General features: G+C 40.5%; 1 protein-coding gene across 7 annotated transcripts in view; it reads right to left on the reverse strand.

Moving 5' to 3' along the window:
• Positions 1-25639, reverse strand: part of LOC127641023 (receptor-type tyrosine-protein phosphatase S-like) — a 266090-nt gene that overhangs the window by 139078 nt on the left and 101373 nt on the right. For all 7 annotated transcript variants that reach the window (XM_052123760.1, XM_052123758.1, XM_052123757.1 and 4 more), the window contains one exon: positions 16461-16638. In XM_052123760.1, the coding sequence (XP_051979720.1) occupies positions 16461-16554 (94 nt within the window). In that variant the 5' untranslated portion in view covers positions 16555-16638. The remainder of the gene's footprint in view (positions 1-16460; positions 16639-25639) is intronic.

The following is a 25639-nucleotide window of genomic DNA, read 5'->3' on the forward strand; positions in this document are numbered from 1 at the left end:
ACCAGTTATGTGCTTTAGCCCACTATGCCACCACCAGTCCAGTTATTTTTCAGGTCATTAATTCTCTGCATACAGAAAATGTGCATACTCTGCACAGTATACACGGCATAAACAGCAAGAGTAGCATGGTAGTAAGCTTTTCCGAGCCACAGCCAGACACTAGGTAAAGTGAAGCTAACCAAATTCGTCACAAGACCATTGTAACAGCAAATCAAATTACCAGGTGATTGAACGCCCACCCACGTACATGCAATTTAAACAGTTACTCGTAGTGCACTCGGCCATATAATAGCTAAGGAGGAGACTACAACTGGAGAGGGCTAGTGAATTGTTCATCTGGATAATGGGATCCCATTCAAAGAGAGACAGAGACACAATCGAGAAACTGGGACCACCATGAGTCAATGCTCTGAAATGGCTTGCGCAAATGGACAGGAAGTGCCTATGCATCAACAAGGCAGTTATTACACCACAGACAATGTGCACGCTGGCACGTCGACGCCACCATGAATAATTTATCGGGCAATGAATAATAAACTACCAGAGAGATTCTGTCTTAATTTGTAAGCCCCTTGTCACCGAAAACCATACGCACATCTCTCGTAAACCTTGGCAATCATCGAAGAGATGATTGGGGCTGACAGTCGGCCCACGATAAATCATTTGTTTGCATCTAGAACAAACCTTCATGACCAAGCAATTCCACTTATGGAGCGTCCCATTTCCTCAATGGGATAGTTCATGCAAAATTAAAAAATATGATTCATGATTTTGATATTTTTGTGTTGCATAGAAGACCGATAGCTTCTCAGGTTTTCGAAAGACATGACTCGTAGTGCATAATGGTACTTATCGGGGAAACCATTACTTCAAGACCCAAGACTGTCATTTTGTTCACCTTTTAAACTCGTTCTTGTACTTTAGGTTCAGGGTCAGGAGAGTAGCGCTACTCTTAGAAAATAAAAGCGTACAATTTTCATCTCAATCCAGCACGGTTTGTTCTCGGCTCAGCAAATGATCATGCCATCTACCTCAATCTGCTTTTCTCTGCTTCAAGTTCTTGCTGTTTTTCTCTTCATGGGGCAACAGGTCAAACTTGACACAACAAGACATGAGAAGATCCTCTCTGGGGGAACATGCTCAAATCCAGAAAGCATGCAGATATGAGGACATGATCAAACGGCCAAGCAAGCACAGCAAATTAATTATTAACCTCCTGTGGGCAGGCATGCAAGCGGCTCTCTGGGCACGGATAAACACATATAATAAGAGTTCCAGAGAGTCAAAAGGATAGAGCCCACAGTCTTTCTTTTTTTATTTTGAAGTTATGAAAACTCAACTTTTAGCACACATATTCACAGAGTACATGGTCAAATATGCACAGGTTTACCCCTTTACGTGGTATGAGTCATAATTGTTTGGTTTAGCCAAAAAAATCCATCTAACGTCATTCTTTGATCTGTAAGCGTTGCGCAACCGCACCCATGAGGGTTTCAGAGAGTTCTCGTATTGGAAGGCGAACATTGGAGATATGTGCTGTATGTTATGGTGTAATAAAAAGATATAGGATACAGTCATCTCAAGAGAATTGCTGGCTATTTACATCACAAGCTACCCCATATGGAAAATACATGCTAGGGTGTTCGAGACATATTTATCCTCAAAATCGAAATAAATAAATAAGAAATTTAAATAATGAAACCTATTTTTAGGACCACTAAGAGTTTTTTGTACTGGAACAGTAGAATAGAACAATATTGAGTGCGTTCACATGCACACAATAGGCTGAAAATACCTAACAATGCAAGAAAGCCGCATAATGTTAATAATGGCATTATCGCGCTTTTTGAAGTCAAAACGTTAACAGCTATGCATGCTATTCAAGTCTCCGAATACACAAGTCAGACATATGTGGTATCGTTTGAAAGCTTGGAATCTGTACTTTACATAGATAACCATTACTTCTGCATTTATGTTACAATAAATAACAAAATAAGGCCTGAAAACATTCATGTCGCAAATCAGTGCCACCTAGAGGTCATGTGGTAAGAATATTAATATGACTATAAAAGACTTTCAAAAAAGTTGACTAATCATATATCAAACGAAAGCTCTCATTCTCAGGAATGCAACGGTGCAGTTTATTTTGCTGTTCTGAAAATAATTAGACAAATATTTGGCAATTTGTCCACAGTATGTGTAAATGGTGAGCTTTTAAATTTGAGTGTGAATAATTGCAGACAGCAGCCCAAAAAAGTCCCATAGTTCAAGAGGTTAAATCATTTATGACCTTATCCTCAAAGGAAAGCTGTTTAAGGCGTTTACATGACCACACACATTGTCGTCTTAATCGTAATCATTGTAAAATTGTGCATGTAAATATGCTCATTTTACGCACTACCTGAAATTTATAATGAAAATGTGATGACAAATTAACATTCAAAATATACTGTAGATTATTCGATGTCTCTGACTCAAATGGGAATCCAAAGAGACATCCACAGAGAAAATATGCTTCTTATACATCTACAAGGACAGCAATTGTCTTCTGCATTGCAAGCATTGTCCTTACAATATATAGTTTGACCAATTTCACAGTATTAATCCCTCAGTAAGTATGAAATATGTATGATGATTAAAAAACAATTTTCACATTTTTTGGGTGAACTATCCCTTAAAGATAAGACAAAAAACAGAAAAAAACGACAGTGATGAATTGACTAGCACCCTATAGCTTAACCTTTGTGGTTTAACCATTCTGTGCAACGCCTTGCATAGCGAACGTAGCCTCAGGCCACATACTCTCCCTTGTGTATTATCTGCAATTTGGCCGTGATTAAGGGGAAAATGCGCTGCAGTAGCTGCTACAGGAGAGTAGACAGCTTGAGGCATAGTCATATTCAGACAGTATATTTTGACGTGAATGAACGTGTGCTCCTGAGTGTAATAGATACGCTTTGATGGGCTGTGGTACTTCAGAAGACAAAGAGAATCACTTGCACAATTAACCTTTTCACTAGCTGAGAGTTACGCTTATATGCCAGAGCAGGTGCGAAGCTAACTATTGTTAGGTATGTCGAGACGAGAATACTCCTGTGTGTTTACAGTACACAAAACACAAAGAAAGAGAAAACAACACGCTATCAAATCTGCACTTGTCATGGTTTTATTTATGCCACTCCAAATTATGACTAACATAGCATGCATGTAGCCACAACTGTGCATGGTGTGATGGTATGGTATAATATAGCAGTGTAATAACTACTTAGTCTTATAGAATCACGTTACTATGCCTAAATGCTTGCGGAAAATTGTTTACGCAGATTGATGCATGTATAGCGGCAGTTTCCTTGAGATGCTACATCTAAAATGGCTTTTATTCTCTTTCACACAAATCACAAGTACAATTATCAGTTAATAAACCTGTGTCATAGAAGCACCACTAAATGACGTGATCGTTTCAGCAATTACGTTTTCATTTCACATTTGCTTTTATGACATTATCGGTTAAATTTAGGGTAGGGAGGCACATTTTATTGATTTTAAACTTGATTTAACCTTAACCTTAAAAACCAAATCTGCTTGGTAGAAAATGTACTCGCTTTTAGTGCACACAGTGGGCATTTCACCCCAGAACTGTGACTATACGTGTAATGCACCACGTTATAATCATTTTGCAAAAATGCCATAACAGTCATATAATTTTCATGAGTTCAGGCTCTATAAAAAAACATACAACAGTGATAATAAAAGGGCAAAGTGTAAGATTGTACAAGCTGCGTTCAAAGTCGCTGTAAATTCACTATAAATGCGCATGAGATTGCGCATTCTGTATTAATGTGGCAAGTTGCTACGTTGCTTGGCAGACGCAAACTCCAGCAGTTGGTATAATTAACAATATTACTTGTTGGAAGAATTGCTTATTATAAATATTATCATTCTTAGTGATATTTTAATTTAACTGAAAATTGGTGTCTGATATCGCTATTGCCGGCATTTTTTAAAAACCAATAAGCTCCGTTTCTTGCGGTGCCTAAGAATAACCCTCACCCAAAGTAAAATCATTGTAACAGCAATATGATCAAATACACCAATGAGCAATAAATACATTTATTAAAATTAATAATAGTAATAAACAACTCTGTCTAAAGAAGTCTAACTGTAGGCGTCTTCAGGCTGCCTTGCAATGTAGCAACTTGGCGTATTAATATAAGGAATGTGCGTCATTAGGTTGTGTGTTTATTGATATGTTGCACTGGCTTAGATTGTGGCTCTTTAACTCAGAATTTAGTGTTGTAACTATACATTTTAAAAAAAGCAATAAGTCAAAAGAGGCGGTACATTACCATGATCTTCCCATGGTTAAGGGGCGGTATTAGGAACAATATGAAGCAGAAATCCTTCCACCAATTAATATTGTTCATTAGCCTAACTTTAGGTCGTTCATGGTGGCCAAGCAATTAAGAATCAAAGATCATTCAATAAACGAACGACTTGCACGTTAGTATAGAACTTAATTGCATTTATTCTCACATAAAGTTTGGAGCACCACATTGTTTAGACGTGTCAAGTTAAAAAACATTTTTAAACACCTGTGTTCTGTTATATTTGTACAGCTGCATCAAGCTTTTTTGTGCAAAATTGATTTGATTCCAAACCAAATCTTTCATTAAAATGTTCACACAAAACCTCAGTTTGGAGTCATAACTATCTATTTATAATATACTGTAATAATTAAATATTAGCTCATTACAGTTGGGTGTAAAGTCACACAGTTATGGCTGATTTAAAATGCATGATCTCATGATTCCAGAGGGGAATGGCGACTAACCTTACCTAACCACTCCATTTGGCAGTGTTCAAGAGTTTATGACCTTGTGAAACAAAACTTTCTAAATTTACAAAGACAGGCACAGATACTAGGTTTAAAAGTTCATCGGCTTGACTGGGGTGCTTCAAAGTGTTTAAATGAAAAACATTCTGATAGTAATGGATGGTGGGCCACATGCATTATCTCTTCTGATGGTTGATGTACTCTCTCTCTCTCTCTCTCTCGAAGTGTGCTGCAGGACCTCCAATCCAAAACACTTCCATTTGGCAAGACTTTTTCCAGCTCCTATAATGGGCGGCTTGGGGTGACAGACGCGGTTAGATGATTAACACCATAATCAACGGTAAAAACCTTTCAGGGCTTATAAAAAGAGATCCATTATGCAGAGAATTAGAAAAATGCAGGCGCAAAATGGCAGCCCATCAGCACCATTTTAGGAGATGGAAGAGAGCATCACCCATCTTGTTTTGAAATAGCCACCTTTCAGCTGCTGATTGGAGTGCATATAAGGGGTGAAAAGAAACATTTTGGTGCCATACACGTCTTGCCTCTGAAAGAGCCAATTACAGGGCAAGAGGATCCCCAAACGAGATAATGTTCTAAGTGGTCATAATTTGAGAAATCAGAACGAGCATCATGCTTGGAGTAGTTTTAGCCAAACATCTAACCTTTATGCTCTAAACGAATATCTACACACAGGCCGGGCTTTTCATAATGACAAGGACAGGTTTTGATGGTAATGTCTGGTTTAGTAATTCTTAACCAGGGGCCTCAGTAAACATACAAGAGGGCAACCAGAATACACTACGGAAGTCCAGACTCTCTATCGACATCTGTGGTTGAAACATAGAACTGCAAGTTACACGCGGAGGAACATGTTTTTTACGTTAGTTGTGCTTAAGCACTGCTTGTCTAGGTGGATGACTCATGGTTGCCTGAAAGCAAGACGAAAGTTCAACAACACGTATATCGAAAAACAAGTAATCTAAGTAGCATATCTGCCACCGAAGCTTCTTTTATTTGAATGACGGAAGACTGAAATTTCCAGAATCTTGAAAGCTCTGAATATAAATCATTATTGACGGTTTAAACCCACTCTGGTTTTCCACATATCGTTATGTCTTGCGCACTATGCGTGATGCAAATTTAGTCATCGGTACAGTATGCATGGACTAGGGCTGAAAAGTACGCGTCTTTGCGCACCGTTGGCGCATGCGCCTGCTGCTGACTGAACTAAAGAGTATCAAAAAGCAGCCGTGGTGCGCACGGGTAAACTGGATCCGTAAGGGCTTGCGTTCAAAAACGAATACTTTGAAAGGCTGTAAGCTCAACAACACGCAAGACAGAATGGCGAGCGGGAAGCATACCGTAGTGTTTACCGTAGTGACTAAAGGTAAGGCCAGGACGCAAAATTTTAATTAATATTAAAACATATTTAAAAATAGTAATAATCAAACTTAATTTAAATGCCAAAACACTAAAACTGTAAGGCTTAACATTTTATCCTACAACATGTGAACTCGCCACATCAAGTGCAACATTTGCGGCAGGCACAGGCAACCAAAACAGGACAAGAAAAAGCCTTGAAGGTGGCCTAAGTCAGTGAAAGTCTACAGAGGTGCTTATCGAAATTAATAGAACTATGTCTCAGGTTTAGCCATGCCCGCTTGAACACAGAGATTTGTGTCACTGTGCTCGACTGTGTTCTCTCATGCCCACATCCGCTGGTCCCAGAGGGCCAGTCTGCCTCCACCAACCGTGGATCATCCTTCCTTTAGGACTTCTGCTTCACCCCCTCCCTTCGGCCACACAAAACCAAACACGTCTATCGGTCAACAAATCACACTTGGAGCTCGCTCAGACTGGGCCATTGCTATGGAAACACACGCTCCTCTTCCCTAGCCTGTGCAATTCTCTTCCTCCTCTTGATTTCTTTTTCCTCGTCTCTTGCTCCGGGCACTGACTAATCGACTGCTGCAATAGCTTAATCTGAGGCTGGAGAAGAATAAGCAGTCCCACCAAAAAAGCACGTGGATGAACGATAAAAAGGATGGAGAATGTTTTACCAGGAGAAGAAACAACATTGCATTGGGGTAGTCGACATGTTGTGCGATGTAAAAGTCCGTTCAGACCAAAATGTGTTTTTGCGCTAAAAACCGCTAGGCACTGTGCAATGAATAGAAGAACAGAGCGCAGCTGTCTTGAGACACGTTTAAAAAAAATGTACGTTGTTTTTAACTCTGCATGTAAAGAAAACTTGGGTGTGTTAAACAGCCTTCTCTTAATCCATAAAACGACTTATGGAAACTGATGCTCTCATTTACATGACGTCCCCAAAAACCCTGGAATATACCGTTTTCTGAAGTGCATGTAAACGTGGTCATTATTTGAGAGGCTACATGCAATATATTTGTACTTTTACAAATGAATTTGTCACACGCAGGGCCCGTAAAATTAACAACTGAAGAGAAAAAGACATTAAAATGGAGAAAAACATGGAAATGGTGAACAGTTACAGGATATTGGGATTGAGATGGTCAGCTAATGCGACTAATCGCCTACAAATGGGATTATTTTTAAACAGATGGCTATAAAGGTTAATAGCAGTCACTGTACAGATGTTTTAATAAGGTCAGCCTGGACAAAGTGCACTGGCCAAAGCCAAATAGATCCTCAGATTGAACATTATAGATGGTAAAGAATGACTATGCCATTTAAATGATCAGAAAGCCTTTGCTTATTTTTATATATATATATATATATATAGAAGCCTTCCCATTTCTTCTCAAGATCTGATTCAATAGGAAGTCTCACTTATTTGGCCTGCTGCAATCATCTTTCCACAACTTCCATTATATCATTACAATTACCATCAGTTCTAATAGCTCCAGATTGTCCCCAATGAGCCTGTTTATTTCTGGAACAGTCCGCCGAATTCACTAAGAAAATCTTTAACAGGTGCAGAGTGAGTCAAAGTCCATCAAGAGGTTTATGCAATTAAGTTTAACAATAAGGCCAATTTTGAAAAAGCCGGCCACCAAGAGAAGTCAGGAAATTGAAACAATCTAATGTGATTTGTAGTCTCCGCAGGCGATTGGTGCTTGTTGGCAGGCCTCGTAAAATGGCCACCTGCAATCTCGGAGGGCTCAAGAGGGTTAAAGATTGGATGGCAAAGATTATGAAAATCTGAAAACTGGTATTTAAGAGAAAATGTCACTTTTTAGCATCAATCTCGTCCACAAAGATAAGATTATAATGCAAGCTTTAAAAGCCAGATATATAGGGTAAGATACCACATCACTGTAACATCACACTGGTTAAGCTCTACATCAAAAAGAAAAAATACAGACAGGTAAATCTGCAAAATTGTTTAATTTCATAAAAAGGTGTTTGAAATTTGGGAAAAAACAGAGTAATTATAAAGCCTTGAATAAAGCGTTCTACTACATTGGAATAAGATGAAGCACTACTAGCATCGCCAAACAAAATTTCGAAAATAATGATCGTTTTCAAAAACACTCCCCTTTTCTGCCATTGGTCAAAAGATAGTCCTGCCCCAAACTCACGCAATAGCTAATGTTGCCATGTCGGGCTGGTCAGGATGTTATGATAGCGTCACTCGTTGGCTCAGCGTTTGAGGCTCTGGGTTACTGACCAGAAGATTAGGGGTTCATGCCCCAGCACCGCCAAGACGCCACTGTTGGGCCCCTTGAGCAAGGCCCTTGGACCCTATCAGAGGTGCTGTATCATGGCTGGCCCTGCCTCTGACCCCAGCTTAGCTGGAATATGTGAAAACAAACACATTTCACTGTATATATGCAAACATGTGGCCAAAATAAAGGCTTCTATTCTTCTCTTTACACTTTTCTGGAAATCAACCTAAAGTTGCCTATCCACTTAAAGCAGTTAAAGCTACGTTAAACTTTGTTTTGCCATGTGCCGTTATGTCTCGCACATGGCCGAGAACTCAGTTTTTCTCAGTCTCTTACCCGTGAGCATGTACAGAGGTGTTTCGACACATACGCACAAGAAAGTTTTGTGATATGTAGACAACGTGCAAAGATGCTGACAAATTTCAGATTTAGTGGTTCGTGGAAAACCGAAGTGTAAAGTGTACCTTTGGTCTTTAGCATTAGGCAGTTGCTAAATTCAATGAATGGATGACTGCCTTCAGTTATGGTTGTGATATTAATTAAACAAACAATAAACAAACTAAAATAACTGTCTGCTACTAGAACAATACGATTCTTATGGACGTTTCCCATTCGGAATCAGTCTTTTGAAGGCGAAGATTGTTGAATAAGCTCTTTGGAACTTATAATAATGCACCAAAGGCCGCTTGCGTGTCCGTTTCCCAATAAAACATATATGCGTGTTGATTTCGCTGGCAAATCCATCCATGAGTTAACCCAACTACCTAGACACTTTCAATCCATCAGCTCTATAATTCGTAAAACCCCTTCCTAGTAGAGCTCAGCCTGGGAGGCCGGCTCAGGAAGGTGACATGCAATAATCATTTTTGACATTCAGTAAATCCGAGCCTGCTAATCTGCTGCGTGATTAATCTAAGCTGCTCAGGAAGGTGTGTGTGTGAGTGTGTGTGTTTGTTGATATATTATACAGCAGGTGGGGTTGATGCTGTCCTCTGGGGAGCCATCTGCTGGTAAGTAATGATCAACAAATGATGCACAACCAGATATATGCAACAACAGTTCACCCAACAAAAATGAAAATTCAGTCACAATTAACTCACCATCATATTGTTCACAACTGGTTTGACTTTCTTTGAGGACTGAAGCTGTGAAGCTCCAAAAATGATGATGAGATTTTCACTTATATTTATCAATGGGGATTCATCGAATCATTCTAGTGAGTCGGTTCTTTAGGGCAGTTCATGTAAATGAACTAGTTCACAAATGATTCACTTTAGTGTGGCACAGCCTTAAAGGGACTGTGCCTTCTGGCTGCTGTTTATCGCTACGTTTCAGTTCAGTTTTATAAAATAGGCCGTTTCTAGTTTCAATCAGAATTTCTGTTTGCAGAATTAAACAATATCATCCAATTGTTAATATTCGCCATTTTTGCCAATGTGTGAACGGCTTGTAACGCAACTTAAGAAATGAGCCCTTCCCGGACTTCCTAAGTTGCCTAATAAAGCCTGTAGACTGATTTTCATGCGAAGGGAACGGGTCAGTTTTGCCGGGAAATCCAAAGGATGTGCTCAGATAGTAGCATCTCTTCCGCTATTCAACAGCGACAACAGACTGCAACACTAGATAACGTTATCTTAGAGATGAATCCAGCACAACACCGACTCCTAATACAAACTCAGAGTAAACCAAACAAACATTCATCTACTGAATCCCGTCAGGATAAGCGGGAACGTGATCGAGCGAAAACTAGAGCGAACATCGGCAGGGCATTTGATTCCTGGAGGGACCTTCGCTCGGTTTTGAGGATCAAACCAGACCCTGAATTGGCGTTCTTCTTATTGGACAGGTAAACTTGGGATTGATCCATTTCATTTTAGCTAACTTGATCATGCCTGCTAATGCTGACGAATTGCGAGCTACCTTGCTTCGTAACTTTCCAATAATTTCAACGATCATCTCTTTATACTTAAAGTCAGGTATACAGGATAAATGTAAGCAAATACACTGGTTTCTTATTCATAGTACAACATATGACATCTAAAACATACAATAGTGCAACAGAAAATTGTCTGGTATAGTTCGCTAGTATGTAGCTGTATGTGTGTATCAGTATGCTATGCTAGCGATTAGTAGTTTTAGTTTAGTCTCAAAGTTTGTAGTAAAACAATCATAACTGTGTAATTAAAATTATGCTACCTCATCTGTCAGCATGATGCCGGTGAATCACGTTCAGCCTCTTTGTACGTTACGTCATTGTTTTGGATGCTCGCTTGTATGTCCCTATGGAGTGTGTGCACGAGCACGAGGAAAGGTCGCTGCTGCAGTTCACTAAACAGCCACAGGGGTCACTACTAACAAGGGTTTCTGAATCTTACATTCACACCCTTAAATAACTACAAACATTTTCTTCTTTACATAGCTTCAATGTAGTTAGCTTAACTATAGTTTAACTACTTTAATGGAATATTCCGGGTTCGATACAAGTTAAGCGCAACTGACAGCATTTTTGGCACAATGTTGATTACCAAAACAAATCTTTTCGACTCATCCCTCGATTTCTTTAAAACAAATATCAAATAAATTGATGTTACAGTGAGACGCTTACAATGGAAGGGAATGGGGTCAATTTTTGGAAGGTTTGAAGATTATAATTTTATAAAAGCACTTACATTAATTCTTCGTTAAAACTTGTGCATTATTTAAGCTGTAAAGTTGTATAATTGTCATTTTTACAGTCGTTTTAGGGTTTTATGGTTTGTTGACATAACAATCATGTCATGGCAATCTCTCTTTCCTAGCGTTTGTCCCGTGTAGGTGCAGGGTCCGCTTCGTGATTGTCCGCATATATATTTGATTCGCACAAGTTTTATGCCGGATGCCCTTCCTGACGCAACCCCAGTGGCTGGCGGACTCGCACTCACACACATACGGGGCAATTTCCAATTCACTTAACCTGCATATTTTTGACTTGTGGGAGAAACTGGAGCACCCAGAGGAACCCACGCAAACACGGGGAGAACATGCCAACTCCACACAGAAAGGCCCTAGTTGAGCTGGGACTCGAACCCACCCCAGTGCTGACCCCTGAGCCACAGTGCTCATTACATACCAAAATTGGTAAGTAATTAGCACACCAAAATCATGTTAACACACATGCTTATGTCTTGAAACAGTGAGTATTTTAACGTTTACGGATTGGCCCCTCAATTGTAAGTGCCAGATTTTGAGAAAAGGAGGGACGAATCGCAATAATGTTTTATGCTAATCAACATTATGCCACAAATGCTGTCGATCGAGCCAAACAGAATATTCCTTTAAGTTAAAAGTAGTGTGCAGCTTGGGAAGCAAGAGTTTTACTGTAGCTTCCCCAACACTGATTGCTTGAAGCCTTAAACGAAGGTCCACTTTCCCACAATCCTCCATTGTAACACACAAGATCTAAAAACAGTTTGTTTGGTTTGGGTGTGCCCTTTTCTAACCACACGACACCCAATCTTAACCTCTCACCCTCCTGTCTTACCCTGAAAAGCCTCCAATGACCAGACACCCAGCGTCGCGCTGTCCGACCGAAAATATCCCACCTCGAAATTGTACACCAGAATCTGCTCAATTCAGTTTGTTATGCTGTGGTCACAACTACCACCATGCACACAAAAAACCCTTCCCGTTGTGTTTTTGCTAGCTCAGAATATATTATTGCTCAATAGTAGAGGCCCCCGTGTACTTAGCGGGAAAGCTACAATGATTTGCTGTGACTTTAGCATCTGGTGTAGCTTATTTGTTGTTGTTACTTAGAATAACACTTGCTACTTTGTTATATTTGGGGAAGCTTTGCACAATGGATCGCTGCAGCGCTGTTTAGCAATCTTCTTAAGTGTCCACGCCAAGCTCGTGCCCTTGCCAGCTCCTCTCAGCTTTGATTGACTCGGGTGGAAAGTGACGAGAGCCGTTTTAAATAATTTATTTTTCCTTTGAAGCTTCCAAGTGAGAGATTTGAAGGCCCGGAGGGAACCTCAATACCCAGGACCTTGTCTCTTTAAAGTTATCAGCTAAAAGGGCTTGAATGTTCCTTATTACCTGGTTCGTGCAGAGCTGCATTTGAACCTCGCTAACGCATCTCGTTTGCTAAAGTAAATCTCTGATCCTTCCTCTCAACTCAACTTCAGATTGAAAAGTAGCATGTAGTTGATCCGACTCGTGCACTGTATTAAAAATCTTCAAAATATTAAATTGAAGTCGGAAAATGTTGCCCTCTGCCGTAGGTCTCAAATCGAATTAGCTTATAATCAAATATGCAAGATTAGTGAAAAAAGATTCAGAATCGCTACTACTGAGCTCCTTTACGGCTCTTTCTCAATTTTGGAGCTGCTTCGGTCACCATTGACTTTCATTGTAAGGAAAAAAGCAGAACCTTTTGGGTTCCAAGGATGAAATAAAGCCATACATGTTTGGAACGACATGAGGGTGAGTAAATGATGACAGTTTAAAACTGTCCCTTTAAATTTGGACTTAAGCCTGGTTTAACCAGAGCTAATACTGTGTATGTGTTCATTGGACGCCACTTTTTCTACATTGATCACTTGTGAGGACAGTGTGTGTGTGTGTGTGTGTGTGTGTGTGTGTGTGTCAGTGTGCATGCCGAAAGCTAATCCTGTAAATGTGAAAGCGCTGGACCTTCTTGGACACACACACACACACACACACACACACACACACACACACATGCCCCCTAGCTTTACCACCACAGGCAAGACTTATTCACAGCTTTTTTTTTCTTTTGATTAAAAATGTCTCCTCCACATGTTGATTTATGAGTGCAAGAAAAAGAGCAAAGGAGACCGAAAGGATGACATCATGCAATTGGCAACCTCACACAGAGGTGACATCAACCTGCTTTGTGTGTGTGTGTGTGTGTGTGTGTGTGTGTGTATGTCTACATAAAAGCCAGAGAGAGAGAGAGAGAGAGAGAGAGAGAGAGAGAGCGCACAGCTGTGTAATAGGGCAACACACATTCACCTGCACTGTGTGTGTGTGTGTGTGTGTGTGTGTGTGTGTGTGTGTGTGTGTGTGTGTCGAACATTGCCATTAAACAGGTGTTCAATGTGAACAAATAGAGGTTCACAAAGCCAGGGAGGGGGTCGTGTTTAAAGTCAGCATTTAATTAATCAACTTTCTTAATACAGGTTTCTGATGTTATTGCGAATGACTGATGCATGCTGTTCCAAATAATAATAAAAAAAACCTGTTTTTCTTTATAAGCTTTCAAACCGCTTCAAAAAGTCTTTGCTTTTCCGCTGACATCATCATCAATGACGCAGAACAATTGCGTGGGGAAACCAATGTTAACCAATAGTCTAAAAGCTATTGAGTGATTGATTTAATTTTGTAATGCAGCTTTTTAAATCGTCTCAATAGTTACTTAATACTTATTGCGTTATTTAATACTGAAAGGTTGCAGCAACAATAGCAACAATAGCAAAAATAACGGATTTAGAAAAGAAGTGTTACCATTGGGATACCTTTATATGCCGAATATCCTGTTTCACTCGGAAAAAGTCACATCGTAGAATTAAAAGGGGCTGCAAAGCTTTAGGTTGGTTTAGCTCTTGAGCGCGTTACCGTGGAGACGTAGCACATGTGGAGGCTTCACGCTATTCTCCGCGGCATCCACGCACAACTCGTCACGCGCCCCACCCGAGAGCGAGAACCACATTATAGTGACCATGAGGAGGTTACGCCATGTGACTCTACCCTCCCTAGCAACCGGGCCAATTTGGTTGCTTAGGAGACCTGACTGGAGTCACTCAGCACGCCATGGGATTCGAACTAGTGACTCTAGGGGTGGTAGTCAGTGTCAGTACATGCTGAGATACCCAGACCCCCCATCTGCAAGCATTTTTAAACAACGTCAACAAATGTTTGTAGCATAAAGCTGTTTGTCACGACACAGCAGTTACGTGATGTCGTAAAACCTCCTGAAATCTGGTGCGATTGCTCTGTTAGTGTGGTTCATTTGAACAAGTGTGAATGCTGCCATCCGAAACTTAGTGTGCACCAAACAAGTTGACCGATATGCTATCAAAGTGGATAGCAGGCACAACAAAGCCGCTACAACATGGGCCGCCATCTTGATTGTTTTGGGTTGAATGGATCACATGACTGCGTCACACGACAACAAACACCTCACCGTTTTCAAATATCCGTTTCTCTGTCCAATCTGCAATGCAAAGACACCGTTTTCAAATGTATCCACTTGGGAGAGCGTTTTCGAAATGCTCCTCTGGACAAATCCGCCATCTCAATGTCGGCAGAAGGCCAAAACGGCGCAAAATTAATGCGTTTTCTAAGCAAACCGTGCAAGTGTGGATGCGGCCTTAGGCTAATGCTATAAGCGATACAGCTTTTAAAATCAGCTTTTGCCAATGGTTAACATCAATTTAACGCAATTTAACGTTAATGTGATAACGTTATGGCACTAATAGCAAAAAAATGTAAAAACACCATTGGAATATGTCCAATTATGGACGTAAAATGGGTTAAGAATGTTGCTTTACGATAACTTTAAGTGTAGCACGCCATGCTAATTTTGATTACTTGTAACTGTGCGTGATAGTTACAATTAGGCTTCATAATGTTGTTTTTCTGGCTGTTCACAAGACAATCGATTCCCCAAGGATAAAATCAAGTCCCGCCCTACATGTTTTCCCCGAGGAATATCACGTTATATCATGTCACGTTATGGAAGAAAGATGGGTTGCGAAGGTCATTTCATGTTGACTCAAGTTCGCCTCAAAGAGAAGCAATAAGCGCAGTCGGCAAACAAACACAAACAAACATCCAAAATGACACAAGAACAACAGTATCATCCTCCTCTAGCTCGTATGACAACCTGACGAGACGGTAATTAGAGATCGGAGACTGTGAGAATACAGTGAACGACATCACAGCCAATCAGACGACGGCATGCGGAGGGGGTTGCAGGATTTGGTGGACGGGGGTTTTAAGGGGGGATAGGGGGAGGGAGGAGTGATTACAGCGCTGGGACCGGGGGAGATGATGTGCACTGACTAGTAAACATACACCATCACACCAGCTTGCATACAAAGACAACAAGACAGCCAGGAAGAACAACTCGAAAGCACGACAGCTGACTGTTGCTTTAAAAAAAGGAAGAGATGAACGGACTGATAGGGAGTAATGTTATATTCAACGCTAAGAACGGAATAGACAGCGTGCAATAAAGAAAGATGCATGCTAACTGAAGGCAACCACAGAAATAGACATTCATTAGCTTTTCTCTTCTGGGCTGCCCTTTAAAACCAGCAAACAGAAGAACAGGCACAGGAAGACATGCATCGCCTATAACATTGGCACGATCTCGCTTTATCTCCCTCGGTCTCAACCCAGTGCTTGAACTGCACATATTTTAGGCCTGAAAGCGGCATGGGAGGGAATCATGTCTCGTACAACACTCTCCTCTCTTTACTTCTCTCGATATACTGTTTTGTTTTCCTAATGCGTCTCTAAATCCATTTTAGGGGAGAAATGGTGCAGAACAAATCCAGAGTAAAAGCTTTGAAAATTAAAAGACAGCGTGGCCTCCAGTCCTTCTGATGAAGAGATATATAGTACGGGAAAGGAGAAAAAAAGAGTTACAAAATAATGGAATTATCAGCAATCTTGTACGTTTCTGTATGCATGAGGAGATTTGCAAAGAGACAGTGACATACTGTTTTTAGCATAACATGATGAAATAACAAAGTTAAAATGTCAGTGTAATTTTAAAAGCCGCATCAAATACAGAGCAAAAAATAAGGACTTATTTTATTCTTTTTTATTCAAACATCAAACGGGTAGTCCGTCTCCAAACTCCTGCCATTGGTTGAATCAATGTTGTTTTCTCAAACAAAACAAATGCAATTCTGTTTGATGCCACTAGAGGTGCAGAAACGACAAACGTATTAGTCTGAGCTTACATAAGGCCAGTGATCCGGTAAGCAGCGGAGAGAGCAGCAGGGCGCCCAGAGAGAGCAAGGTGGGCAGGTAGGGCAGGTGGCCGGCTGGCATCATTTTGCAGATGACCTTTGACCTGGCTAGAGAGCCACGGCCCCACAGGCTGGAGACAAGAGGTCGGCACACTGGACGTTTGGCAATCTAAAGAAGATAAAGAAGAAATTACAATGAGTAATGATGTTACACTGACAAACTTAAACAAACCGTATGTTTGCACTGTTTCACCAGTCAACCATCAAGCATATTCAGGGTTTTCCCACTTTTTGAACAATGCATTTCAATGACTTTTCCAGTCATTTGTGATTACTGGATGAAGACTGGATGAATTTGTGATCCGGTTCAACCAATTCATTGAACGAACCGACACAAAAGAAGAATTCTTTAACAAATCAGACATTGTGGCTTGAAAGCGAGTTTTATGCAAGCATCATTTAGCCTATGAAATATTTTAGAGCATAACTAAAAATGTATGTTCATTATAGAAATCGTACTTAAATTTTACAATAAGGTTATATACTTTAAAATAAACGCAACAGTTAACAAACTAGCGAAGTGCAAAAATTGTACGGAATATTACATAGATCATTTAATAAATAAATGCAAAAACAAAAATCGAATAGTAGTAAATATTCATAAACATGTTATGAATGAACTGTTGTTATCGTATAGAACCTCACTGCAAAGTGCTACCGAAATTTCCACGAAACTATAGGCCTTAAAACACAATTTTAACATTCCCTGATATTTTGCATGACCATAGAAACTCTGCATATTAACATGTTTTACCACAAAACTTCTCGAACCATTCGGACTCAATTTTAGCTAATATCCCCCGAGTTCAGTCTGTTTGCACACTCTCAGACTCCCAATGAACTCTTTTACACAACTCATAATTAGTCAGGCATTATCACTCACTCAATCTCATCCTTATTTACATATCAGCCCATCTTGTAATTACGCAGACGCTCGTCAATATTTCACGGGGCGTCTCTTTGTTTTAGCCCAATTGCGATTAATCCACTCATCACCGTTCTGCCTCCGGAGTTGACTGTGGGTTGCTATGTTTTCGACACACGCAGGGGCGGAAACCCAGTGAACACCCTTGTACACCATTTAATTAAAGATGGCATGAACATCAGATGGCAAGATGGCAAGAGACGTGCAAACACATGTAGTTCATTTCAGAGCATGGTGTCGGGTTGAGTATGAAAGAGATGTTGACATGCAGTATTAAAACTATTTCAAGGGTGACGGCGTCTTCTTTTGACGAACCTTCAGGCCTGTGTGATTCAAATGAGAGTTCAGACGAGCTGGAGTCTGTGTTGGTCCGCAGAAGCTTTTTTTAGGGAGTCTAGAGTGTTTGGAAGACCAGTGGTTTTGAACGTAAATTTCAGGTTTTTGTATGGCTTCAGAAGACTTGCAATATGACGCACAGGTCACAAGGACTACTTTGATAACTCTTTTGGGTTATTTATGTTTGAAGTTTGAGACACTTCTCGTGAATAACCCTTTTGAGATCTGTTCTCGATATAATGACGCTCCTACACACTCAAACGCAACATGTACACACAAATGTGTCAGTCTGCACCTCTACCATTTATGCAACTCTAAAGCAGTGTGTGTTATGTTTCCAGAAAGCCCGGAAGTCATAATGTGGGAGTGATGAGTTGGTGGCAGCTGGCTTGTCAGCTGGGGGTTTCCAGTCAACCTGCATGGCGACACTTCCACCCCATATAAACAATTGAAAACGTCAGTCGAGAGGTTCCACAACCAGTCAGCCCAGAGTGGGCACAGCATGCCCAGAAGAGAGGAGAAATATGCCTGCTTTGATTTATGGAGCTTCTCTACCTTGGCAAAGCGAGACGCCAAAAGCAGCTTCCATTCACAAAGTGTGGGTGTTTGAATGCTGCTTCTGTGAACGAAGGCGTATTCAAAACGTGTGGCAAAAAATACAAAAAAAACAATAACTCATCAACTAAAATGATTTACACTTTTGCAACATTTTATTGGAAAGCAGTACCTAACAAAATGGGAATGCATTCACTACATCCCTTAAGTGCGACCAATGACGATTCTTGTAGGTAGGTAGATTTGTTTTTGTACTATCGGCAGAAACTCTTGTTCAATCCACTCTGATCTGACAGAGAGGGAGCAAAAAATGCAAGCTCATGCAATTTCATACTCCGATGTGTCCTAGAGTTCAAGTTTGGCACAATCTGACCTGTGAATCCACATGATGAGGACGCGTAACCAATAGCAGACCGAAATGTCACACTGACCTCTCATATCCTGTGCTCAAAGTGCGAAAATTCGCCCAAATTCACCATCATCTACCTCTCATTGAAAGTGTTGCATTTGTTAGAGGCCAACAACAATTGGTCACATTCACAATTTAAATAACATTAGTGTGGAATTTCATCTGCGACTCGAAACCAAAAATGCATCCCTACACCAAATGCCAAAATGTGCACTATAATAATGCACAAGCTTTTTTTGCAACTTGCATGACGATTTACGTTTGTTCTGCAAAAAACCCACCAACCAAAAATATATCAACTTTAGGGCCTTGCATTCTTCAGAGGTTGACAAAAATGTCACATTCACATTGTCAAGTGCGAAATTTCGTCTGCGACTCAAGTCGCTAAAACCAAATAATGTCACCAAGTGTGAAAATTCTCCCTATGAAGAAGCACAATATGAAGACAATTCATGTCACACTTAGCATGAACAGTTTTGTGATTAATACCATCAGCAAAACACCTCACTTTGTTGCACCGTGAGCAGGGCTGGACTGGTAATCTGGTAAACACTTTGGGGCTCCCAGGGGCGGACTGGCCAACGGGAGAACCGAGGGCCGGTGGGTCGGCCGCAAAACGATAAAAAAGCGATAAGCTAAATTGTTCCACTGCGTTATGCAGAACGGACCACAAACCGGCACCGTGATATGCAGAAAAGCTATGCAGCGAACCCTCCCCCACCCCCCCCCCCCCCAACTTTTGGCTCAAGCACCCCCCACACACACACACACCCATCCGCACCCCCAACAACTTTTGGGACAGTTGCCATTTAAAATCCCGGGCAAATTTCTCTTCCCCGTCCAGCCCTGACCGCGAGTGAATACGCCTTAAAAAACATGTTTTCAGAGCAGCAATAAATGAAGCCTCAAAATACACACTTCTACGACGTTCGTTATCATGTGGGAAATCCTGTGTAAGTAGGGTATACATGTAGCTCTATGAAGGTTTGTAGACACATAGGTGATCCAAACGAGCATTAAAACTGTACAAGAGTGAGTTAAACGCACATACAGTAGCTGCCAGCTGTTAGCATCTCGTAGCGAGAAAAGCTAGCCGAGCTAGTTCTCCCGGAGTTGAGCGTATGGCATTTCAGATTTGACGGATGCACACACATGTGCTGTCTGATGACTCATACTCCTGACAGATTAATCACCTAACGCAAATAACCAGGTGGTGGAAAAAACAAATACATCTAAATTAGCGCTACACCTCCAAACCGAATGCTAAAGCACATTTTTCCTCTCTCAGCTTGTCCTCTTAATCTTAATTCATGCTTAGTCCATTGTGTTCACCTGGCCAGCCCACAAAGGCTGTGAAAAAGGCAGTATTTCCAATTGCACCAGCATGCAATATGCACAAAGACTATGCATATGAATAATTGAGCTATATGAGGCGAATGTTCCAGGCTATGAGCCAGGAACGATGCTAGATGTAGTGGCTCTGAGCAAAGAAATCCAATGTATAGCATAGGTCCATTTTTGTTAGCTTGGCAAAAACACTTAGACCAATGAGATTTAAACTTTCGCTGATGAAAATTTGTGCCACAAACGGTGTTTAAATGGTTGTTTTCTTGTTTTAACAGTAAATCTAGCAGAATTCTGAGGTTTATGCTTAAAACATGAAAAATAAACGTAAGATATATTATCGGAGTTTTGCTTCTCAAGTAAATTAATCTTGTTTTATATTAATACTGATTAAGAAAAGTTCTGTTTCATTTGTGTCTTGCCTCTTTCTACCCCCAGCCCTGTTCTTGCATGCTAATCTGCCGTGTATTTTCCTTTTATGGAGCGTTCCAGCAGTCAGATGTAATCAGGTCTGCTCTCTGTGACTGGCGGAGTTCCTCATCCTGCACGTTTACATGCATTATTAATGCTAATATCTTGGATTCGGCACTAAAGAGGGGAGAAAGAAAGAGAGCGAGGAACAGACAGAAAAACAAGGGCATATTCGACCTCCAGTCAGGGGCGGAGCCAGGAGTTTTTCAAAGGGCAATGACACCTGGGACGGAGAGGTTTGGCGATCTTGGTGTGCGCACATGTTAAGATTGTACATTTGTCAGTTCACCTCTAAAGAACTAAATGATGCCAAAAAATGACCAAAACAATGACTAAAACAGCAATTGCGAATGGGGTGGCCAGGCTTCGGTCTATGGTGGCCACGGCCACACCTGGCCACCCCCTAGCTCTGCCACTACCTCCCGTAGAAGTGTTTGAAATGCTATCAACTCAGAGTACGACAAAAGCTACTTGCCTCATGGTTTTGGGAAAAATAGGCATGTGATAAGGCAGTAAGCCTTGTCCACTAGCATCAAAGTGCTAATATTCATCCTAAGACAAACAAAAATATAAAAACATCTTTGAATGTAGCTAAGAGTGGTTATTACTCATTATGTACGGCACTTGTCTGTAGAGTGACTGCAATGTTGCGTGCATGCTACATTTACTGTGTTAGCATTAATGTGAGTGATGATTACGAAATCCGCAGTGCTGTTTATTCTCCAGGGAGAGAGCTACTGAGAGAGAGAGAGACAGACAGACGGACAGACAGACAGAGAGAGATAGCACCATGGGGTTTCTGTACAGAACGTCAAAAAGCCTGTTTGGACAGGACTAGTTTTCACAGAGGAGGCATGGTAAATTTTGTGTTTGTTGTGCACAACCTTTGTAAAAAATGACTGCATAAATTACCTACTGAGTTGAGCTTTCCGGAGGGCTTCAGAGGAAATCTGATCCATTCCGAAAAAGAAAGAACAAAATGGCTGTGATACATTTTGTTGCTATTCCTATTTCTTTAATTTGATTTAGGAATAAAGTAAGACCAGGACATTATCTTGACAATCCCCATGAGAATCACCCACCTTCGTCAAATACCATAAATGAGGCAACATTTCTCGTAGTGCTGTCTGGTGCACCTTCACTACGCATAAAGACATTTTCAGCAATTTTCTGGGTAAAATAACAGTCAGCAGTTCAAATAAAGCTAGTATTTCATCCATCTGAAATACCAATTTTGTCCAAATTATGTGCATGATTTCCCACTCAAGTGCACTCATGCACAATTTTGTCCTTGATCCAGAAATCAATGCGAGAAAAATCTAGACGCATGCTGCGCCAATAAAGAAATTAACTACTGTACAGACGTTTTAAGAAGAAACAGATGTAGCTTCATAATAACTGAGAGCAAGATAATGTGTATGTGATTGTTAAGGCTGGGTAATCAGAGGAGGAAACCAGAAGCCAAATCTGAATCCCCAGTGAGCATTTGCGAGGGAAATGGAAGGGAAAAACCATGGCGAACGTCCAATTACAACCCCGGACTATTTGCACCCAGGTGTAAATAGCACCTGCCACACAGCTTGGCTACCTGTACCAATTGTCTAGTGGAGACTGCATTATAAGCGTTATATATATATTATATAGCATTATAACAGAATGGGAAAATGAGTTGGAATCGAACCTGGGTCGCCTGCACGAAAATGTAACATTTGTACCGCCGTTACGCCCCACGCTACTGCAGCGATGCCCCTATACTAATGATAGTATTTAAATTGTGAGTATTTAATAAAAGGTGCAAATAGCATCTACCTTAAAAAAATGACATGCTAATAGCATTCATTCATTTGGAAAAGGTTGGTTAATGTTAATTCCTCTTAAATGTTAGATTCGTAACCATTATATGAAGTAGCGGTCGATTGATATTGTTTTTTTAATGGTCGATGCCATTATCGATATCGAGATGGCAGGATGGTCAATGGCGATATTCATATATTATACATTTAGTTTTTTTTATCCCCTTTTCTCCCGAAGTTGGAATGCCAAATTCCCACTACTTAGTAGGTCCTCGTGGTGGCGCGGTTACTCACCTCAATCCGGGTGGCGGAGGACGAATCTCCGTTGCCTCCGCTTCTGAGACCGTCAATCCGCGCAACTTATCATGTGACACGCTGTGCATGACATCATGGAGACTCACAGCATGTGGAAGCTCAATCTACTCTCAGCGATCCACACACAACTCACCACACGCCCCATTGAGAACGAGAACCACTAATCATGACCACAAGAAGGTTACCCCATGTGACTCTACCCTCCCTTGCAACCGGGACAATTTGGTTGCTTAGGAGACCTGTCTGGAGTCACTCAGCACGCCCTGGATTCAAACTCACGACTCAAGGTGTGATAGTCAGCGTCAATACTAGCTGAGATACCCAGACCCCCAAGCTCTCAACAATACTTGATTCTGATTGGTCAATAGCAATATTTTAGGTTCAAATATTTATGTAAAACAATGGTAACCAATGTTTTTGCATTGGTACAATTGTTGTCACATGCAACCGATTTTGCAAAACATAGTTTTGCTAGTTTCATGTCTTTCGTAGCAGTCCGCATTCTCTTCTCACAAAGACATGCGCTCGAGGTCTTTATTCACCTTTGGCTCGAAAAGGAACAACATTTTGTAGAAAACAAATTAAATAAAGTGCACGCCAACAGTCACAGCATTCATTTGTTTTGAAGAAGTTTGATGATGATAATTCTGCTTCAACGTAAGATCCGTAACCACTGTGGAAATTAGTGGCCGACTAATATTGTTTTTTTTGGAAGATGGCCGATAAATTAACACTGTTTATATCAATAACATGGCTCACTAGAATACTTGATTCTGATTGGTTAATTGTCTCATAAATAGTTTTTATGAAAATTATTAACTGGATTGTTAGTTTCCCAGGAAACCAATTTTCTACATAGCTTTACTATGCCTCGTGTATCATTTCGTACTTCTCATACAATAACAATAAAAGCATAATACATTGGTACAATGTATACATTTCTTAAATATAATACAATTTAATCATTGCAAATGAGACGCCTCCAACATTGCAAAAAATAAACACTTGTTTTACACAATGCTTACTCAAAATTCCCAAGGGTGAACTAGTATTTCTGCTAATCGGCCAATTACTAGTTAATCACAACACAGGTTATGCCACAAAAAGCCCATTGGGCTGACAACTAAAAATGAATACAGGCTCTTGCCAAGATGAATTTCATATTTTTCACCCTGAGCAGGCAGTAAATGAAGGGCCTGAGAAATGTTGAGACCGCAGACACCATACTAAAACGTTCTGAATGGCTCATGATTCTGTCCAATTATCAAGGACACTCACTCTTCTGTGGCCAAACACACTTGTGTCTGTCCACAGCGGTAAAGTGAGACAGCGAACACACACACACACACACACACACACACACACGCACATCTGGCTTTCATGTCTGTGCCAGATTTGACTGTACTCCAGGTGGCTCGAGTTCATGTATATCTCTATGTGGCGTTCAAGCTGCCATTTTGAATATCACACTGCGAGGGATGGCGCCTCACTGGCCGCCTTCTAGAGGATCATATACTAGATGATCAAGCCAATCCGGTGTGGCGCTTTCACAGTTCCTCCATATCCTCTCCAGTTCTGCCAAACAAGTTGACTTTATTACTGTTATTGTGAAAAATTATTTGAACATGTTGCACAATTTAAGGAGGGTCTTAAATGGCCAACGCCCACTTTTAATGTTCCAATCAATTCCTGATAAGTTAAATCAAGTCCCGACCTGTTGTTGAATACAATGTTTCACTTGGAAATATGTCAATACAGAAGATAAATGGGTTGCAAATGCATCGTCTTATTGTGTCTTTCTATAAACACTTATATTTTCTATTCACTTTTTAGTTTAATTCAATTATTTGCTGTTGTATTGTTGTGCACTGGAAGCTTCTGTCAAGACAAATTCCTTGTATGTGTAAGCATAATTGGCAATAAAGCTCATTCGGATTCTTCTGAATTTAAAGAGATTTTCTTCTTGTCCCGGCATAACACAAATTATTATTTGGGAAAAAAACATGCTTAAATATTATGAAAATATTGTAACAATGCAAAAAAATCTTAAAAAATGCTTCATTTTCTTTAAGCAAACAAACATTTATTATTTCTTTCTTTTGTTTTTGGAGTGAAATATTACCTTAGACGGGTTCTTGACAGGATTCATGATATGCACACGAAAGCATTACGCTGCCAATGTTGAGCAATCACATGAATTTGCATGTATCTGCGGACCGATATGTAAATATTGGTTGCCAGTTACACTCCCTTTCCTCTAGTGCTGCAAACAGATGCATCACAATCACTGCATTATCAGCTGATTGCCTCTCATCACAAAACACACAACTGCAATCCACACACAGAGAGAGAGAGAGAGAGAGAGAGAGAGAGAGAGAGAGAGCAGCATCTTCTGTGACTGAAGCCCTCATTCCTTTGTGTTTGTTTACAATGGCAGCACGATGATCTACGGCTTTTCCCTGAGCTGCACATATGCCGTGGATCCAAGATGAAATGTTGATGAAAGATAACGTGCTGGAGTCTCGCTGTCTCCACTTAAAGGAAAAGTTCACTCAAAAATTAAAAAAATATTATTATTATGTCGCCCACCTTTTTTATTCTTCCAAGGAACATAAAAGTTGAAATTTGGATTAATCTTCACAAAGCTATTTCATTTAAACCAACAGGTCATAGTGACTATGTATATTAGGCTCCAAAAAGCAGCCCATACTACATTTTCACAGAAATGTGGTTTTAGTGTGAACTATTCCTCCAAGCAGAGAAAGAGACGAAGAAAACGAGGTGGTCGACTTTGCCAAGAAACCATCTTTCTTCTGTATTCTCTCCAAACAAGTGTTACATAATTAATAGTCTTCTGTACAGAGTTTTTAGATGTGTGTGCACATCACATCATAACACAGCAAGTGATGCTTCACACTGGTACATCACTCCGAGAAAAACAGGTGGCACGTTTGACCTTTGC

The sequence above is a fragment of the Xyrauchen texanus genome, chromosome 50 (assembly GCF_025860055.1).
Source record: "Xyrauchen texanus isolate HMW12.3.18 chromosome 50, RBS_HiC_50CHRs, whole genome shotgun sequence".
NCBI classification, from domain to species: domain Eukaryota; kingdom Metazoa; phylum Chordata; class Actinopteri; order Cypriniformes; family Catostomidae; genus Xyrauchen; species Xyrauchen texanus.